The sequence below is a fragment of the Octodon degus genome, unplaced genomic scaffold (assembly GCF_000260255.1).
Source record: "Octodon degus isolate 3935 unplaced genomic scaffold, OctDeg1.0 scaffold00279, whole genome shotgun sequence".
NCBI lineage: Eukaryota > Metazoa > Chordata > Mammalia > Rodentia > Octodontidae > Octodon > Octodon degus.
In genome coordinates this window covers 1,604,408-1,619,946 of record NW_004524855.1, presented here as the reverse complement: position 1 = coordinate 1,619,946, position 15,539 = coordinate 1,604,408, and the positions used below count along the sequence as shown (strand labels likewise).

Genomic DNA, 15,539 nt, shown 5'->3' with positions numbered 1-15,539 from the left:
GGCTCTGTCATGACTTTGTAAGAAGTTTCAATGGCAGCCGTGAGGTGCTGGTGACACTGCAGGCCACGTGAGATCTCTCTTGACAAGGTCATAGGGCTGGCAGAAGTGACACATGCCACCAAGGGAGCCGGCCTGCTGCCTGACTGTTGTGCTCTCTGGCAGGTGCCAGCTGAAGGGAAGGGCTCCGAGCAGCGCCATGGCCACAGAACAGACCCCAAGGACAGCAGCAGGCAGAAGCGCAGGGCAGTGTCTCCTCCTCACATGGCTTCGGGCCCCAGCAAGGTGGCTCTCTGGGGACCTAGCACCTGCTGGAGCAGTGGTGATTTGCATCTTGCACACAGGGGCAGAGGCATTCTGAAAGTCGGTGTGACTGTCCCAGGGCATGCATGGCAACATGAACAGCATGGGGTGGGGTGGGAGGCCGAGAGCCCAGAGCCACAGCAGCAGCCGAAGCCCACACACCTGCGTGGCTGGGGCAGGTAGAGGTGAGCTCCGCAGTGTCACATGTTTATTTTTTGCTTCTGCTATTTTTAAATGTTAAACAGTGATTTGTCTCCTTAAAATTCTCTACGTGAAAATTCAGATTTTTGGCTACCATAAGTTGCACCAGGTCTGGCTGTGCCAGGGCTGCTCCGCAGGAGCTGCACGGCCACCACCCACTGAGTGGCGTGACACAGTCACGTGGCCTGCGCTGGCTCTGGCTGGAGGCTGGCGGGAAGGCGCCTTTTCACCTGCACATCTGACCGTGGCTGCCACCGAGTGTGACAGACAGGAATGATGCGCTGTAGAGGGACCCCTGGGGCTGCCAGTGGACCTGGCTTCTCCAGCCTCCCAGTTCCTCCTGGCACCACCCTGCCTCACAGGTGACAGTTATCAGGATTTGGGAAGTTCAAAAGTGAGCCTCTCAGGCCCCAGCTGGGACCCAGCATGACTGCTCCAGTGCTTGGAAAACCAGACCTTAAAGCCTAGGACTGACTCCAGACTCCAGGCGCAGCAGTCGAGGGCCACCACTGAGCCATGTGCCACACTGCCCGCAGGTCACGTGGGCCCAGGGGCAGCAGATTCCTTGCTCAGCCATGTGATGACCTGGCAAGGACAGTGGGCTGTGGGCCCTGCGATGGGCAGGGCTTCTGCCAGGCCCGCAACGTGTGGGCAACGGGGCCTCTCCTTAAATTGGGCCTGCCTGCTTCCCCGCCTGCAGGGGTCCTGGCTGGGGACAGTGCAAGCCAAACTCTGAAGTCACTTGGATAAAAGTGCCCTGCCCACAGGGCTGGAGGACAGGGCAGAAGGAAGGGGTGGAAAGCACCGGGCTTGCTGGGCTGCTGGGTCTTCTGCCGGGTGCTGCCTCTTGCCCCTCTCTGGTGTGGTCCGTCCCCACCTGCCCTATGGCGTAGCAAGTGCACCAGGACCGCACACCCCCTGGAGCTCGCTGTCGTCTGCACAGCACCCTGGTTCTGCTGGTCACACGGCTGGGATGCAATGCCCTCAGTGAGGCGCATTGTGGGAGGATGAGGTTGGGGGCTGCTGTCTCACCCCATTCCTGGGATCACCGAGACAGCTGGGGTCTGTATTGAGTGGACCAGAGTCCATGCTTTTCTGAGCTCATGGCATCAGATGAATGAGCAGGACGTCCCCAGGGCCCATCTGCAGAGGACAGAGATTCAGCCCTACTCCTGGGAGACAGCAGATCATTCCCTTGCCACCCGTGGACCAGGGTGTTAGCTTCCTGTCACTGTGACAGGACACCTGAGATAAACCAACTCTTTTTTTGGCGGAACCAGGGATTGAACTCAGGCCCTTGTGCTTGCCAGGGAAGCGCTTATTCCACTGAGCCATCTCCCCGGCCCTAAACTAACTCTTAAGCAGGGGAGGTTCATCTTGCTTGTGGTCTTGGAGGGCTCAGTCTGTGGTCTCTGGGCTCCATCGCCTCAGGCCTGTAGTGAGGCAGGCTGTGGCGGTGAGAGCGCACGGCGGGCAGCGCGCTTGCCTCACAGCAGCCTGGAGACAGGGATGGGACGGGACGGGTCACAGTGCCACCCCCGGTATCCTTACTTCCTCCTCCTAGGCTGGGCCTCCTAAAGGCCACACCACCTCCCAGTGGGAGCACAGGTGGGACCAAGCTTTCCGTGTGCAACTGTTCGTAGGATATTCAAGATCCAAGCTCTGGCACCAGGCCTAGCTGTTTTATTCAGTGTCCATTGTGACTGTCTTGCAGAAAACAGCTAGGCTGTCCTGCCAGCCCTATTTCAGTGACCATGAGCTGCCACTGTCCCCACGTTCCATGACATTGCTCAGCACCTGTCCTCCTTGGGCCTGTTCTGTCCCACTTTCTTCACTCACTACTGGGACTTCCAGTTTCAGTTCGGGCTCAAGGCTGAGGCCACTGTCTCAAATCCCTGCAAAGCTCCTCCTGGTCTGGGGTCGAGTCCCAGCTCCTTGTTCCTCACCGGGGGCCTGCTGGCACCAGTGCCCCTGTGCCAGCCCAAGCCTCGTCTCCTCCTCAGCCTCTCTGTGCCCCTGCCCGGCTCTGCCCCGGGACCTCAGCTCCGAGTCTCTCTCATCTGCAGCTTAGCACATGCTGCTCCGAGCCCAGAGCTCCCCAGGGCTCATCAATATTGGTCCTTCAAAATGTGACCCAGGTGTCCCCTCCTCCAAGAAGTCTCCCTGTTTTCTCCCCCGCAGGTGTTAGCTCTGTCGCCTCTCATGGTGACTCATGTCATACTGCCTGCTTGCTTGCCTGTTTGTCCCGTGGACTGCACTTGGAGGACGTGAGCTGTGTACTCTTCACGTCCACGCTTCAGTGGCTGGTGCCATGCCTGAGATGTGGTGGGTGCACCCTTGTCAAAGGCATGGACTGTGGCTTGGGCCACCGGAGAGAGAGGCCTGTCTTGACCTCTTAAGAGCTCGCTTAACCTCTTGCATTTCTGAAAAGTGGGGGAGACGCACAACATTCGCTGTGGAGATTTTATGGTGACATCAAGAAGAAACGACCCTGTGGAGTGGCAGTCCTATAAGGGAGGTTCAAGAGATGGCTGTGCCTTGCTGGGGGTGGAGACGCCTGCCCGTGGTCCCTCCATGGTGGCAGATTCAGGCAGGGGGACCACAATTCAAGTCCAGCTGGAGCAGCCCACTATCACAAATGCTGTTCAAGCCTGGACAACGCAGCTACTTAGCAAGATTCGGTCTTTAAGAAAAATAGAAAGGATGGGGATGCAGTTGTATGTGAAGACTCTGAGTTCAATCTTTTATACCATGAAAAGTCTACCCAACAAAGAAGAAGGAAGGGAGGGAGGGAGGGAGGGAGGGAAAGAAAAGAAAGAGAGAAACCCAGCTGACCATGAGCTGCCACTGCCCAAGGTGTTAGTCAGAGCAGTGAACGAAGCTGCTACAGTCTCTGCCCTCACTGGGTGGCGGTTGGAGTCGACCTTGGAGTTCAGTGGAGCATATGAAGCCCACCATGCCCAGCTGGCCAGCGCCTTCAAGCTCGGACAGTGCGCCCTCCTCCCTCAGCGGCTGAAGGGCCTGAGAGGAGAGCTCTGACCCCAGAACCTGGTGGCGCGCTCTCCCAGTGGGCAGACCCGCCTCCGAGTGCCCTCTGCAGAGGCCCTGAGAGCACAGCCTGCCCAGGAAGCCAGGGCACATTCCACGTCGTGGGCAGCGTGGGGGAGGGTGCTGGGTGAGCAGCGGTGGTCCGCCCTGTGCAGCTGGGGCATCTCTCCCTCTGGATTGAAGAAGGGCCCAGCTTTTCCCAAGAACGCTCCTCTGTCCTTTGTCAGGCCAAGGTCGGGAGAGTGATACAGATGCCCGGCCTTCTGGGGTGCTGGAGACTTTGGGAACTGAGAGTGAAGGTCCTGCCTGCAAGAGTTACAAATAAGTATGAGCTCATTGGTTGGGCACCCCGCTGGGCCCTTCGCTTCAAGGCTGTAGACCCAGAGACCCCAGAGATGTAGCCGTGGGGGTCACTGGCCAGCCCCCGGCCTGCCCCTGCCTGGCACCCTCCCTTCTGCCAAGCCTGCCCATCTCAGGGTTCTTCTTTTTCGCCTTTCTTTTCCTGTCCTGCCTTCTGCATCAATAGCAGGTCCCCTCCCCATTACATTTTATTGTTCTGTGGGTTTCACACTCAATTTAATTTAAAAAAAATTTTTTTTGTGGTGGAACTAGGGGTTGAACTCAGACTCTTACCCTTGCCAAGCAAACGCTTATTCTACTGAGCCATCTCTCCAGCCCCTCCCACATGTAATTTAGCAAAACAAAACTTAGCAACATTTTTGCCTCTGACCAAATACCACAGCTTTCTAATCCTGACTAGTTCTTACTAACTTGTGCAATGAGATTTTCTGCTTCTTCAGTTTTATGTTTTTTTTTTTTTTTTAACTCCATCCATTAGATGTTAATATAATCAATCGCCTAAATGCAGTTGGCGCTTGTTTAATCTACCTTTGCAATGGCAGCTTTCCGACTTGAGTCTCAGGCTTTCTGAGATAATTGCTCTTGTCCTTCGAGACTGTTCTCCAGGATTCCTTGAGGGTCCATTTGTTGTAAATTCGCTTAATTTTTATGTGAAATGGTATTTGCCTTCATCCGATAGATGCTGTATCTCAGTTACTTTCCTGTGGCTGGTACTTGGTAACCAGGACCCACAGTTTAAAGGAGGGCTAGCCCAGCTACCGCTTTCGGGGCCTGCCCAGGGCTCCAAGCTAGAAGTGGTGAGGCCAAGCAGCTGGGGGAGGAGAAGGTGCTTGGCCCGTGGCAGCAGGAAGCTGGGAGGGAAGGGAGGGGCTGGGGACTGGAGCCTCCCTCCGGTCACCCCCAGAGACCACCCCTCCAGGCCCCGCCTACAGCAGAGTCAGCCCTGAGCTCACTCTGCTGAGCACAGCGCCCGTGACCTGGTCACTTTCCACACACATGAGAATCTTGGAGACACCAATCTCTCTCTCTCTCTCTCTCTCTCCCCCCCCCCCAGCTCTGGAGGCACACAGGCGCAATGCTGAGGAGCTGGGATCTTGCTGCGACACACGATGGACAGAGTATCACGTGGTTACAGCCAGAGAGCATGTTCGTTAGGGCCTCTCTTCCTCTGCTGAGGACGCTGCTGCTGCCGCCATCCCGGGGCCTCACCCTCATGACCTCCAGGGGCCCTAAGGACCTTCCGAGGTCCCACCCCCGAAGGCCACAACAAGGGAGTGTGGAGATTAGGTTTCCACAGTGGGCTGCGGGGTGTCCTCCGTCACCCGAGGTCTTCTCGGCCCTGTCCTCAAGGGCTCTGCAGGCCAGTGGTCATCTTCGCCTAGGCCCAGAGGTGCTGCGCGGCTGTCTGAAGTGTCAAAGCTGGCACGGGGAATCATCCATCTCCACCAGTGACCTGGGCTCTGCCACCGTAATCCCATAGGGCGGGGTTCTTTCTCTGTTGTGCCAGAGTTGGGGAGCTCCCAGGGGCTGCAGGTTCTGTCCTCCACTAATTCTGGAGATTCCCTTTCCCTTCTAGAACTCCAGCTGAGCCTATGCAGCCCCGCTCTCTCTCACGCGCTCTCTCTCACTTCCCTGAGCCGCATCCCTATCCGTTCCGTGTTTCGTTTACCGTGAGGCCAGCTCGCCCTAGGTCTCTGAGTTACCCAGGCGGACTCGGACTCTGGTCGGCCGGCCAGCCAGCGGCTGGGAAGCAGGCATGTGCCCCACCGCCTGAGAGCCTACTTCACAGAGTGCGTTTCTCAGCCAGACAGTTACTACCGGCCTTTCTTCTCCAACTCTCCTTGGTCATTTTTAAGTCTCTCGTTCCTTAGCATCACCTTCAGTTCAACTTTTATTTCTCCGAGCCTCGCAGACATCATACCTTGTATGTGCCACAGTTCTAATGAGGCCGGTGTCCTGTCACTGTGGGTGGCACCAGTGTGCACAGTGCCCGTGTCCTGTGTTGTGTGATTACTCTCCTCAAGTGGGCTGCTGTCCCTTGCAGCTTCCAGCGGCAAGTGTGGGGCCCGAGTCCAAGGTACCCTGAAAGGCTTCTCCCGCTTGGGGAGGAACCGACCACCGTCCTCACGGTGCGGGCAGGGCCCGAGTTATGCCTCTCCCCCACAGTACACTTTCCCCCACGTTATGCCCCTCTCCCCGTGGCTGAGCTTGGTCACCCGCTGCAGACCTGTGGTCGTACACATGGGGCTCCTTGGGCATTTTTTAGCCTGGTCCAGGCAGACAGCCACAACATCTTTGTGCTGGACTCTCCCCCGAAAGTCCCCTTGTTGCCATTTGTTCCCATAGCTCCCTTTGCTATGCCCAAGACCCCCAAAAGACCCGACAGCCTGTAGAGAGTGAGCAGTCCAGTCTCAGGGCCAGGGTGGCCCTCTCAGGTCCTGAAATGAGCCTGTCCTGTGAGCCCGGGCCTGCCCCCGCCTCCTCATCTGCCTCCTGCCACATTCCCGGTGCTGCTGTCCAGGGACTTGAGGGGCATTGCTGCGAGGACACTGTAGTGTCCCCTTCCCCACCCATGTACCCTGCGCCTCAGGCCCCTGTGCCAGGCTGGCTGGTGCCAGGCAAGCTGGCCCGTATGGAGTTGGCCCTCCTGACTCCAGCCTGTGAGTCCCTGGCCCCAGGCTGGGGAGGTGCCTCAGGGTCACCTGTACCTCCAGCTGGTCTTCTTGACCTCTGATGACTTTGCTTTCTTACCATTCCCATTATGATTTTTAATTTAATTAATTAATTTATTAATTTTTGTTTGTTTTTGTTTTTCTGAGACAGGGGCTTGCTACGTAGTTCAGGATGCCTTTGACTCACTTTGTAGCCCATGCTGGCCTCAAACTCATGGCAGTCCTCCTGCCTCAGCCTCCTGAGTGCTGAGCTCACAGGCATGCATCACTCCACCCAGCAGCATGCATTATTAAGAATGCTGTTTGGGCTGGGGAGACAGCTCAGCAGCATAGGCACCTGCCTGGGAAGTGTGAGGTCCTGAGTTCGGTCCCCAGCACAAAAATAATAGTAATAGTAATAGTAATAGTAAGAATAATAATAATGTAAAAATATTGTATTTATTGGGTTTTTGCTGCTGGGACAAAAGGGGGGGGTTGTCCAGACGGCTGCTCCAGGGCTGGGACTGGTGGTGGCCAGCAGGGCATGTGACCGAGGTGCTCGCCACATGGCCAAAGGACAGAGCGAGCTGGAGGCCAGTGCTGTCCACTTCCTCCCCCACACACCCCAGCCCCCAAAGCACCGGAGCCGGCTGTGCCTCTGGGCCCCTGCACAAGGCCCCCGCCCTGGCCCACACCCCCGCTACTGTCCACCAGGGGGCAGCCCCAGCTGGGCCCGGTGTGGCTCCCCTCCACTCCCAAACCTGACTCCTGTGTCCGGGCTGGGTCTGCAGGGAGGGAAGAGGAGCAAGGGTGTGGAGTTTAGAGGGGACAGGCGAGGGGACCCCTGGGGAGCCCTGGGCAGGCCAGGACGGGCGCCCGTGGCGTGCACTATAGGGCTGCTTAGACAGCTGAGTCCACCTGCGCTGGGTGGCGGGTCGCTGTGTGCACTCCCGGACGGCAGAAGCAAATTCAGCCGCTTCCATGGGGTCACTCAGCGCCTCCCAGGCGGCCCTCGCCTCCTCTTTCGGCCCAGAAATCCAACTCCGTAGCAGCTCCTGCAGGGCACCCTGCTGCTCTCCACCCACAGGGGTCCCGGGGACTTGCGCAGGACTCAGGCCGTGTCCCCAGGAGAGCCGGGCAATGCACAAGCAGACTGAGAGGCGGCCCGCGCTCCTCGGTCGGGCAGTGGTCGACATCTGTACCCACAGGTTGTGTGTACCTTGCTGGCCTCTCCTCCCCAAAAGCCCTGGAGGGGGTGCAGTGCTATGAAGTGCAAGAGACTTGGCTCTCAGGGTGGGCGGGCGGTGACATAGCAGCTGGGGCTCCCCCTGCACCCCTCAACAGTGCCGGCTTCCTGGAGACCAAACCACAAGCAGCACGTAGAGGGTGAGGTGCTGGTGGGCTGGGCTTGGTTGCCTGCCTGTGGGAGCCTGTGGCAGAGAGCCCCGGACAGGAGCAGGTGGCCCACGGCACATGGCCAGCCAGCCTTGGAGGGCTCTGGAGATGACGACCACCCTGTGGCTCTTCCTCGGCCTCGTTACCCGGCTGACAGCAACCCTTTCAGGTACCCTCCTCCCCTCCTGCCACCAAGCTGGAGGACCAGGTCCTGGGGCTATGGGACATTTTGGGTCACCTCTGCTGAGCTTTTTGGCCAGGACCCTGCTGGGCTCCAGGAATCCTGGGTGTAACGGTAGGACACGGGGCCCTCCGAAGGGCCCAGGCAATGTGCCTGTCCCCGGAGAGGCCATGTGGGATAAGGACAACAGGGCAGCGTGTTCTGCTGCACAGTGGGTCCTGGGGCTGGCCGGTGAGGCATGGTCCCCACCCTTGGGTATGCAGATGCCTGCCCCCCATTTCTGGACAACTGGCAGGAAGGAACCTCCTTCCAGACGAGCGGGGCTGTGACAAGATCAAAGCTGAGCTCACGGGGGACCCAGGTTCCTGACAGCTTTCACTGTGCCCAGGGCACGGCCCGCTGGGTGATTTGGGACACAGAACACAGGAGGCCCCTTGAGCTTCCTGGGCACCGTCCCCAGGCACTGACACCCTTGCACCTGTGACCAGGGCTCAGGCACCAGGATGGTGCTCCGGGACCCTTGCTGGGCCTTGCAGGGCACTGGCCAAGCAGCCAGAGCTGACCCATAAGCCTGGCCCAGCCTTTTGTGGGCTTTCCTCCTGGGGTGAAATGGGGTTCTGGGCCTGGATGGGGTCACCAGCACAGGGCCAGGCAGGTGTAGAGCCAGCAGCAGCCTCTATCTGGGAGCTCTAGGCCCTAAGCTTGCACCAGAGCAGGGCTGTGCAGGGCCACTAGGGCCCCTGGCTGCTGGCCCCACAATTTTCTGAGCTCAGCTGCTTCTGCCAGGGCTGAGAGGTGATGGGGAGCACCCATTCCAGCTCCTGTCTGCCTCTATCTGGGGCCCCCACAGGAAGAAGGCCAGGTGGAACCAGGGGCTGGGCATCCCAGGGCCCAGGGTGGCATGCCACAGAGCCCCCACCCCCGCCGTGGTGTGTCCTACCCCTCGGCCCTGCCCCGCACACCCCGCACCCATCTCCTGTGTGGTTTTGTGCTGATGTCCACTGACTTGCTTCTTGTTAATAAGAGCTGCATCTGGAAATGAGACTTTCCATTACTGCTGTCGCTGGCCACTGAGAAAGGGAGAGAGAAGGGTGAGGGGAGGGACAGCTGGACCCAAGGCCGCTCCTTTCTGCCCGAGGTCGCATGCCGGCTGAAGGCCTGGAGCCGCTGCCAGCAACCTGCGGGGAGACTTGGAGGCGTCCCAGACAGCAGGCCCCAGGGTGGGATTTTCTTCTGGACTTTGGAAGAGGGCTGGAAGTGGTTTGAGTGGAGAAGGCCTGTCCCTGAATTAATGGCATAAGGGTCGCAGAGGAAGAGGTCAGGGGTCACCAAGGGAGAGGTCAGGGGTCCCTGAGAAGTGTGGCTGTCAGGGAGGGCTTTGCAGGCAGAGGGGAGGTAGGTCTGGAGCAGCCTGTGCTCCTTGCCCGCAGAGTGTGGCTCTTCACACCTGCTCCCCTCCCCACACCCCCACAGGGGTCCCGCCCTGGGCCTCAGGCAGCCTGGACTCCAGCCCAGCCTGTGGTGGCCCCTTCATGTCACAGGTGACAGGGCCCTGACATTTGCAGCTGCCACTCCCAGAACCGGGGGCATGCGTGCTCCAACTCTGTGCCTCAGTTTCCTGGTCGGCTACCTGGGGCTGAAGGGCAGAGGGGCCGGGCTGTTTGCCCTGGGCGGGAGGCCCAGGGGCACTCTGCCCTGAGCCACCACACCCCTGAGCCTCTTGTCTTTTCTGGGCCTTTGCCTCCCTGGTGCTGCTGCTGCCTGTGGCTGGGAAGCAGCTGAGAAGGCTGCTTCTGAGTGCTAGAAAGGTGGCGTGTGGTGACTTGGCGCAGCAGCGTCCAGGGCTTGCCCAGCTGCGAGGGCCTGAGGGCCACGGCTTCTGTCCCCACTCCCGAAAGACACCAATTTCCTTTCTGTAATCAAAAGTTTAAAGAACCTGTTGTTCCACTGACTTGTGAATTCTACGTGCAAGCTGCTTTATATTTATGAACCCAGTGCTTTTGCTTTCAGTTCAGTTTCAGCATCTTAATTTTCTAGTGATTTTTTTGGTCGCTGTCAATTCCTCTACATTTTTCGCTTGAAGTGCTCTGAAGCCAACCACTCCATGCCATAGAGTAAATCTCACTACTGCCCGCTCCAAAACGTCTCCAAGACGGGGCAGGTGCTCTGCTCCTGAGAGCGACGTCCCCATCCTTCATTTTCTTGCTGAGACCGGAACTCTGTGTTGTCCCAACCTGCCTGCCTCAGCCTCCCCGGTACCCAGCACTGTGCAGGCCTGAGCCACTATAACCAGCCAAGCCCAGTAATTGAACAGTGACTCAGATTAACATTTGAACCAATCAGGATAGATAGAGGGTACGTCCGTAAAGAGCAAGCGCCCCTTACTCTTGCGGCTCATTGATGCCCTGGGACTCGGTAGCATTTGGAATGTAGTAGTTCATGTCAAGACCTATAAAACATAAAACAGACACCAGGTTGTGAAGATCTCGCTCATGAGCTGTGCAGGAGTTCAGAGGCTGAAGCGAGGCTATTTGGGTAAGAGAGGTAGGTGCATTTTGCTATCATAATTGAGCTTACTGCTTCTTTTGGTTTTCAATGTGACTGCTCGAAGCTGAAGACGCACAGGCGGTGTCTGTTGGTGTCGCCATGTCTGATGGTCTGAGCTCCCTGTTGGCGGTGCAGCAGCCCGGGTGCTGTACGCGGTAGGCGGGCGCTGGCCCTGAGCTCCAGCCTGGCCCTGGAAATGCCACTGTGTCTCAGAACAGCACGCAGAACCTCAAGGAGTCAGAGGGCACTTTCAGATCTAGAGAACCATTGTGTGCCAAGTGACCCTTAGGCGCTCTTCCTTTTCTAGCCATCTGATGGTCGCCCTTGGCTCCGCCACATTTTTTGCTTGTGATCTGCTCTGAGGCTGGCCACCGTGCATCACTGAGAGAATCTCACTGCCGCCTCCCCTGAAACGTCTGCCAGACGGGGCCGGGGCATGAACACGCAGGGCTTGGCCTGGCTCGTGTTCCCTGCAGACGCGGGGACGCTGGGGCTTCTGTCTGTCGCCTCAGTGCTTTCGGGGAGAAAGGCCCTTACTCAGGAGAAAGTCCCTGTGCCGCTGCCACTGGGGACATGGTCATCCTGAGCGTGCAATGGTTTCCCATGGTGGAGGCCGTGGTCCAAGCTGACTCAGCTCGTTTGCCAGAGTGCAAGATATGGTCCTCCTGTGACACGCTGCATCCCTTCCTCTACCTGGGCCGGTCCCCAGCCTGGTCCTGTGCCGCTGTCCCTCACTGGGGACGTCCTGCCTGATGGATTACACACGGGCCTTCCTAGTCTGACTCCCATTGCATTCTGCCATTCGAGGTCACAGTTCATAGTCACGTAGCCATGCAGGCCTGGCTTCTGGCTTCGGTGGCCACCGGGCTCCAGGTCAGAGACAGATGGGGACAGTGCATGGCCGCCAGAGCAGCGGCTGTCCCAGGGTGGCACTGAAGAGGCAGCACCTTCAGCAAGACTGAGGTGGCCCCCGAGAGGCCCCTGCAGCTCATGGTCTCTCCTTCAGCCTTTCCTTTTGTTTCGTTTTCTTTTTCTGGCACTGGGGATGGAAACTGGGGCACCCTGCCAATGAGCTCCATCCAGCGCTTTTTAGTTTTGAAACAGGATCCCCCTATGTCACCTGGGCTGTTCTCAAACTTGTGGTCCTCCTGCCTCAGCCTCCCTCTGGAGTCACTGGGCTTATGGCATGTGCTTAGCGAGGTCTTCATTAATGGCCACACCGGCCTCATTTCCTGATAGGAAAGCTGAGGAATTCAGGAATTCACTTGGTCCTGGTGGTTGTATTTTGAAGCTCAGGGACCAGTTCTCGCTGGTCAAGGAAGAAGCCAGTGGCCACCAGGGACTTCAGAACAGGAGCTGGGAAAATAAGCACAGCAAAGCCAGCGTCAGCCCTGGCTGCAGCCGGATGGCTTGCAATGGCCTGGGGAGGGACACAGGCATCAGAAGCCCTCAGGCCTGGCCCAGGACAGCTCTGCTCCAAGCACCCAGAGAGAGGCCTGTGCCGTGCTGGGTGTGGCGGAGCGCACCTGGAATCCCAGCACTCGGGAGCCTGAGGCAGGACTGCCCCGAGATCCAGGCCAGCCTGAGCACATAGAGTCCAGGGCCAGCCCGAATTGCACAGGGAGACCCTGGCTAAAAAGAAAAGAAAGAACCATGGCTGGCAGCAGGCCCCCTCGGACTGAGCCCGGGGGAGTTGCCTGCCCAGGCTTGGGGCTGTTGTGGCAGTGAGGGCCTCAGACTGGGGGTCCCAGGAGCCCTGCTGCCCCTGGCAACCATGAAGCTGGGGTCACACCTGAAGGGTGTGGATGCTTAGTCAGCTCTGGTCCTCACCAATGGCAAACTCAGTAAGTTCCTTCTTTTCTCTAGACCTAATGTCTTCCTGAAAAAATAGTCTTTTTTCTTTTTTGTGGTACTGGGGCTTGAACCCGAGGCTTTCACACCAAGCTGCAGCCCAGTCCTTATTTATTTGTTTATTCTTTTGTGTAGGGTCCCACTACACACCTTGAACTTGTAGTGATCCCCCTGTTTTCAGCCTCCTCAGCACCGGGGTTACAGGTATGCACCACCAGGCTGGATTCAGCCACCGACTCAGTGCACCCAGGCACAGGGCTGGCATGGCATGTGGTCCTGGGGATCGAACCCCAGCCCCCGTGCTTGCCTAAGCAGGCACTTAGTCCACTAAGCTATCTCGCCAGACCTCCTTTTAATTTTTTTATTTTGAGACCACCTTACTAAGTTGTGAAATTGCCCAAGTTGGGCTTGAACTTGCAGTCCTCCTGCCTCAGCCTCCCAGTGTGCTGGGATTGTAGTGCATAGAGCAGGCCCAGCGAAACGGTCAAGCTGAACGCTAAGGACTCCACTGCAGAGCCTGGGCTCTGAGGGAGACCCCCCAGCATCACAGCCTGAAGGACAGGTGTGGGTTGGGCAGCCGGGCGCTCTGTCCCAGCTCTGCCCCTTGGGTCTGTGCCGCGCAGGGGAGAGGCAGCCCGCGTCCTGAGTGTCGATGTGGGTTTGGACAATGCTTCTAACTGCCCCAGCCAAGCGCAGGGCTCAGGCTGCCAGCTGTGACCGATGCAGGGTGAAGTATTCACAGACATGGCTTGCACTGTGAATGCGTTTGGGCACACAACGCCCCATATTACAGAGGAGGAGCTGAGGCTTAGCAAGGCTGGCCCAGGCGACAGAGAGCACACACCATCCAGCCAGCAGCATGCTGCATGCCTCGCCACGCTGCAGCCTGGCTCCAGGCTGCCCCCACCCCACCCAGCCCGGGCTCCTTCCCGCTCACAGCCTTGCAGAGTCTGGCACTGCAGGGTGGGGCCCCCCAACATTGCAGGGGTGGCATGGGGGTGCCGCACACGTGATCCTGGGAATGCAGGTGTGGTGGATCCTCTCTCCAGGTGCTTGCCCCGAGGTGGCGCTGAGGTAAGAGCCACAAAGCCCCCTCTCACCAGGACCCATGTGGCGCAATGTGGCCCTGCAGTGCCCTGCTGTTTTCTGCCCAGGCGGTGCGGGCTTTCGTATTCCCGTGCAGTTTCCTTCCCACAATCCTGATGCTCCATTTAGATGTTTCTCTAAGCATCTGTTTCTGTCAGTCTTTTCCTGAACATCTTGGGGAAGCTGGGAATAAGGTCCCTTCCTCCTCACCACCTCAGTGTGTTTTTTACCTAACCACAGAGCAGTCTCACATGGGCACAAAGCGCTGATGACATGCTCAGGGGCAGCCTGTTGATTTCTTTAGGATTTGTCTACCCATTGCACCCACAACCCAGAGGAATCTGCCCCGTGTGCTGCACATGATTCTCCATCTCTGTGTTCCTCCTGAGCCCAGGATAACTCCTCAGGTGGCTCTCTCCATGGTGACCTTGATCGTGACAAGGGCAGGATGGTGGCTCTGTGGAAAGCCCCTCGCTGAGTGTGGGCAATGGCTCCCTGTTAGAGGGAGGGCCTGCTGCTTCTGGTATTCTCCCAAAGTGCATCCTCCTGCTCAGCCCACAGAAGGTGCACGGTGCCGCTTTTGCCGGCGGGACATCACCTGCCCCAGGCTGAGGCGTCACCTGCGGAGTTTCTCCCGTCCTCTCCTTGCTTGCTGAGCTGAGTGTCTGAGGGTGCATAAATGTCTTGGCTGCCCTCACACCCCTGCCTGCTGCTGTGACATTAGCCTTGCCCAAATGACAGTGGGCTGATGGGGATGCTGCGGCCCTGTCGAACCCTTCTAGGTCTACTGTTATCAACTCGGCTCTCTTCACTGTCTCAGAATACTGAAGGCCGGCAGGGATGAGGCCATCTGCCCTGCCTCAGATTTCGAGTCTGGCTGGTTCAGCCGCCTTGGCCAGTTCTGCCCTGCTGTTGCTGCACGCTCTGCAGCTAAGTCTCTGTGACTCTGTGGGTAGCTTTGCAGCCACCAAGCACTCCCCGTTCTCAGGGGCCTCAGGTGCTGAAGACGGACCCAGGCTAAGACCAAACACAGCTTAGGACGACTCGAGTGCATGCTTCACGGCAGAGCAGTGCTCCGCTGGGTAGATGTGTTTCTATACCCACCCCTTTGGGGGTGGCCATGCAGGCTGCTTCCGAGACACAGCTCGCAGGAGCTGGCTGCTGTCGACTGGATGTGTGTGGGCCACTGGGACTCGATGTCTTCGACTCCATTGGAAGAGGCCTGGCAAGGGAACAGCTGAAACCTAAGTAAATGTACTTAAAGCCCCAAATCTTCCGTCAGCACCGCCATCTCTAGCTGATGCCGCTCAGAACCACTCCACAGCACAGAGCTTGGAGACCCTGCGGCCATGCCCCGATCTCACATAGCCAGGCCAGGTCTCAGGACCAGGCCGGGTGGGGACGGCAACCTCTCTCTCCCAGAGTGCAGGGACGCAGGCTCACACTGGCCGCATCTGCCCTCCAGATCCAGGGCCGCCTGGTCGGTGCCTTCCGCTGTCCGCCGCACAGAGCCAGGCATTTTGCTAATGTGGGAAGTGTTTTGCTAACACGCAATCAGCATGGGGAGGCAGTGGGGAGCTGGGAAGCACACCCAACCCCAGCGGAGAAACTGAGGTGACCGTGTAGCCGGACCGATGAGAGCATGAGCTGGGCTGGGGTTGCCGGGGTGCTCAGTGGGCATTCAGAGACCCCTTCTAGGGACCCACGTCACTTCCTGGACCTAAACCCTCAGCACCAGTCGCTGTGGCCATGGCTGCTGCCAGCCAGTTGCCAAGAGCACACATTAGCCCTGCATGCCAGAGAGCTGGCAGAGCTACCCAGCTGCCTTTGGGACCTGGATGTACGGGGCTGGAGGGAGGGGAGCACAGGAGCCGCGCCTGTGGGACCAGCGGTCCCATGCCCAGGACGGGCGTTGCTGG

At 58.4% G+C, this 15,539-nt stretch overlaps 1 protein-coding gene across 1 annotated transcript in view; it reads left to right on the top strand.

The window, feature by feature from the left end:
- The first annotated feature begins 7,981 nt into the window (after positions 1-7,981).
- Positions 7,982-15,539, top strand: part of Cd6 (CD6 molecule) — a 23,350-nt gene continuing 15,792 nt past the window's right edge. Inside the window, exon 1 of the mRNA XM_023707030.1 lies at positions 7,982-8,124. Coding sequence (XP_023562798.1) covers positions 8,034-8,124 — 91 coding nt within the window. The 5' untranslated portion in view covers positions 7,982-8,033. The remainder of the gene's footprint in view (positions 8,125-15,539) is intronic.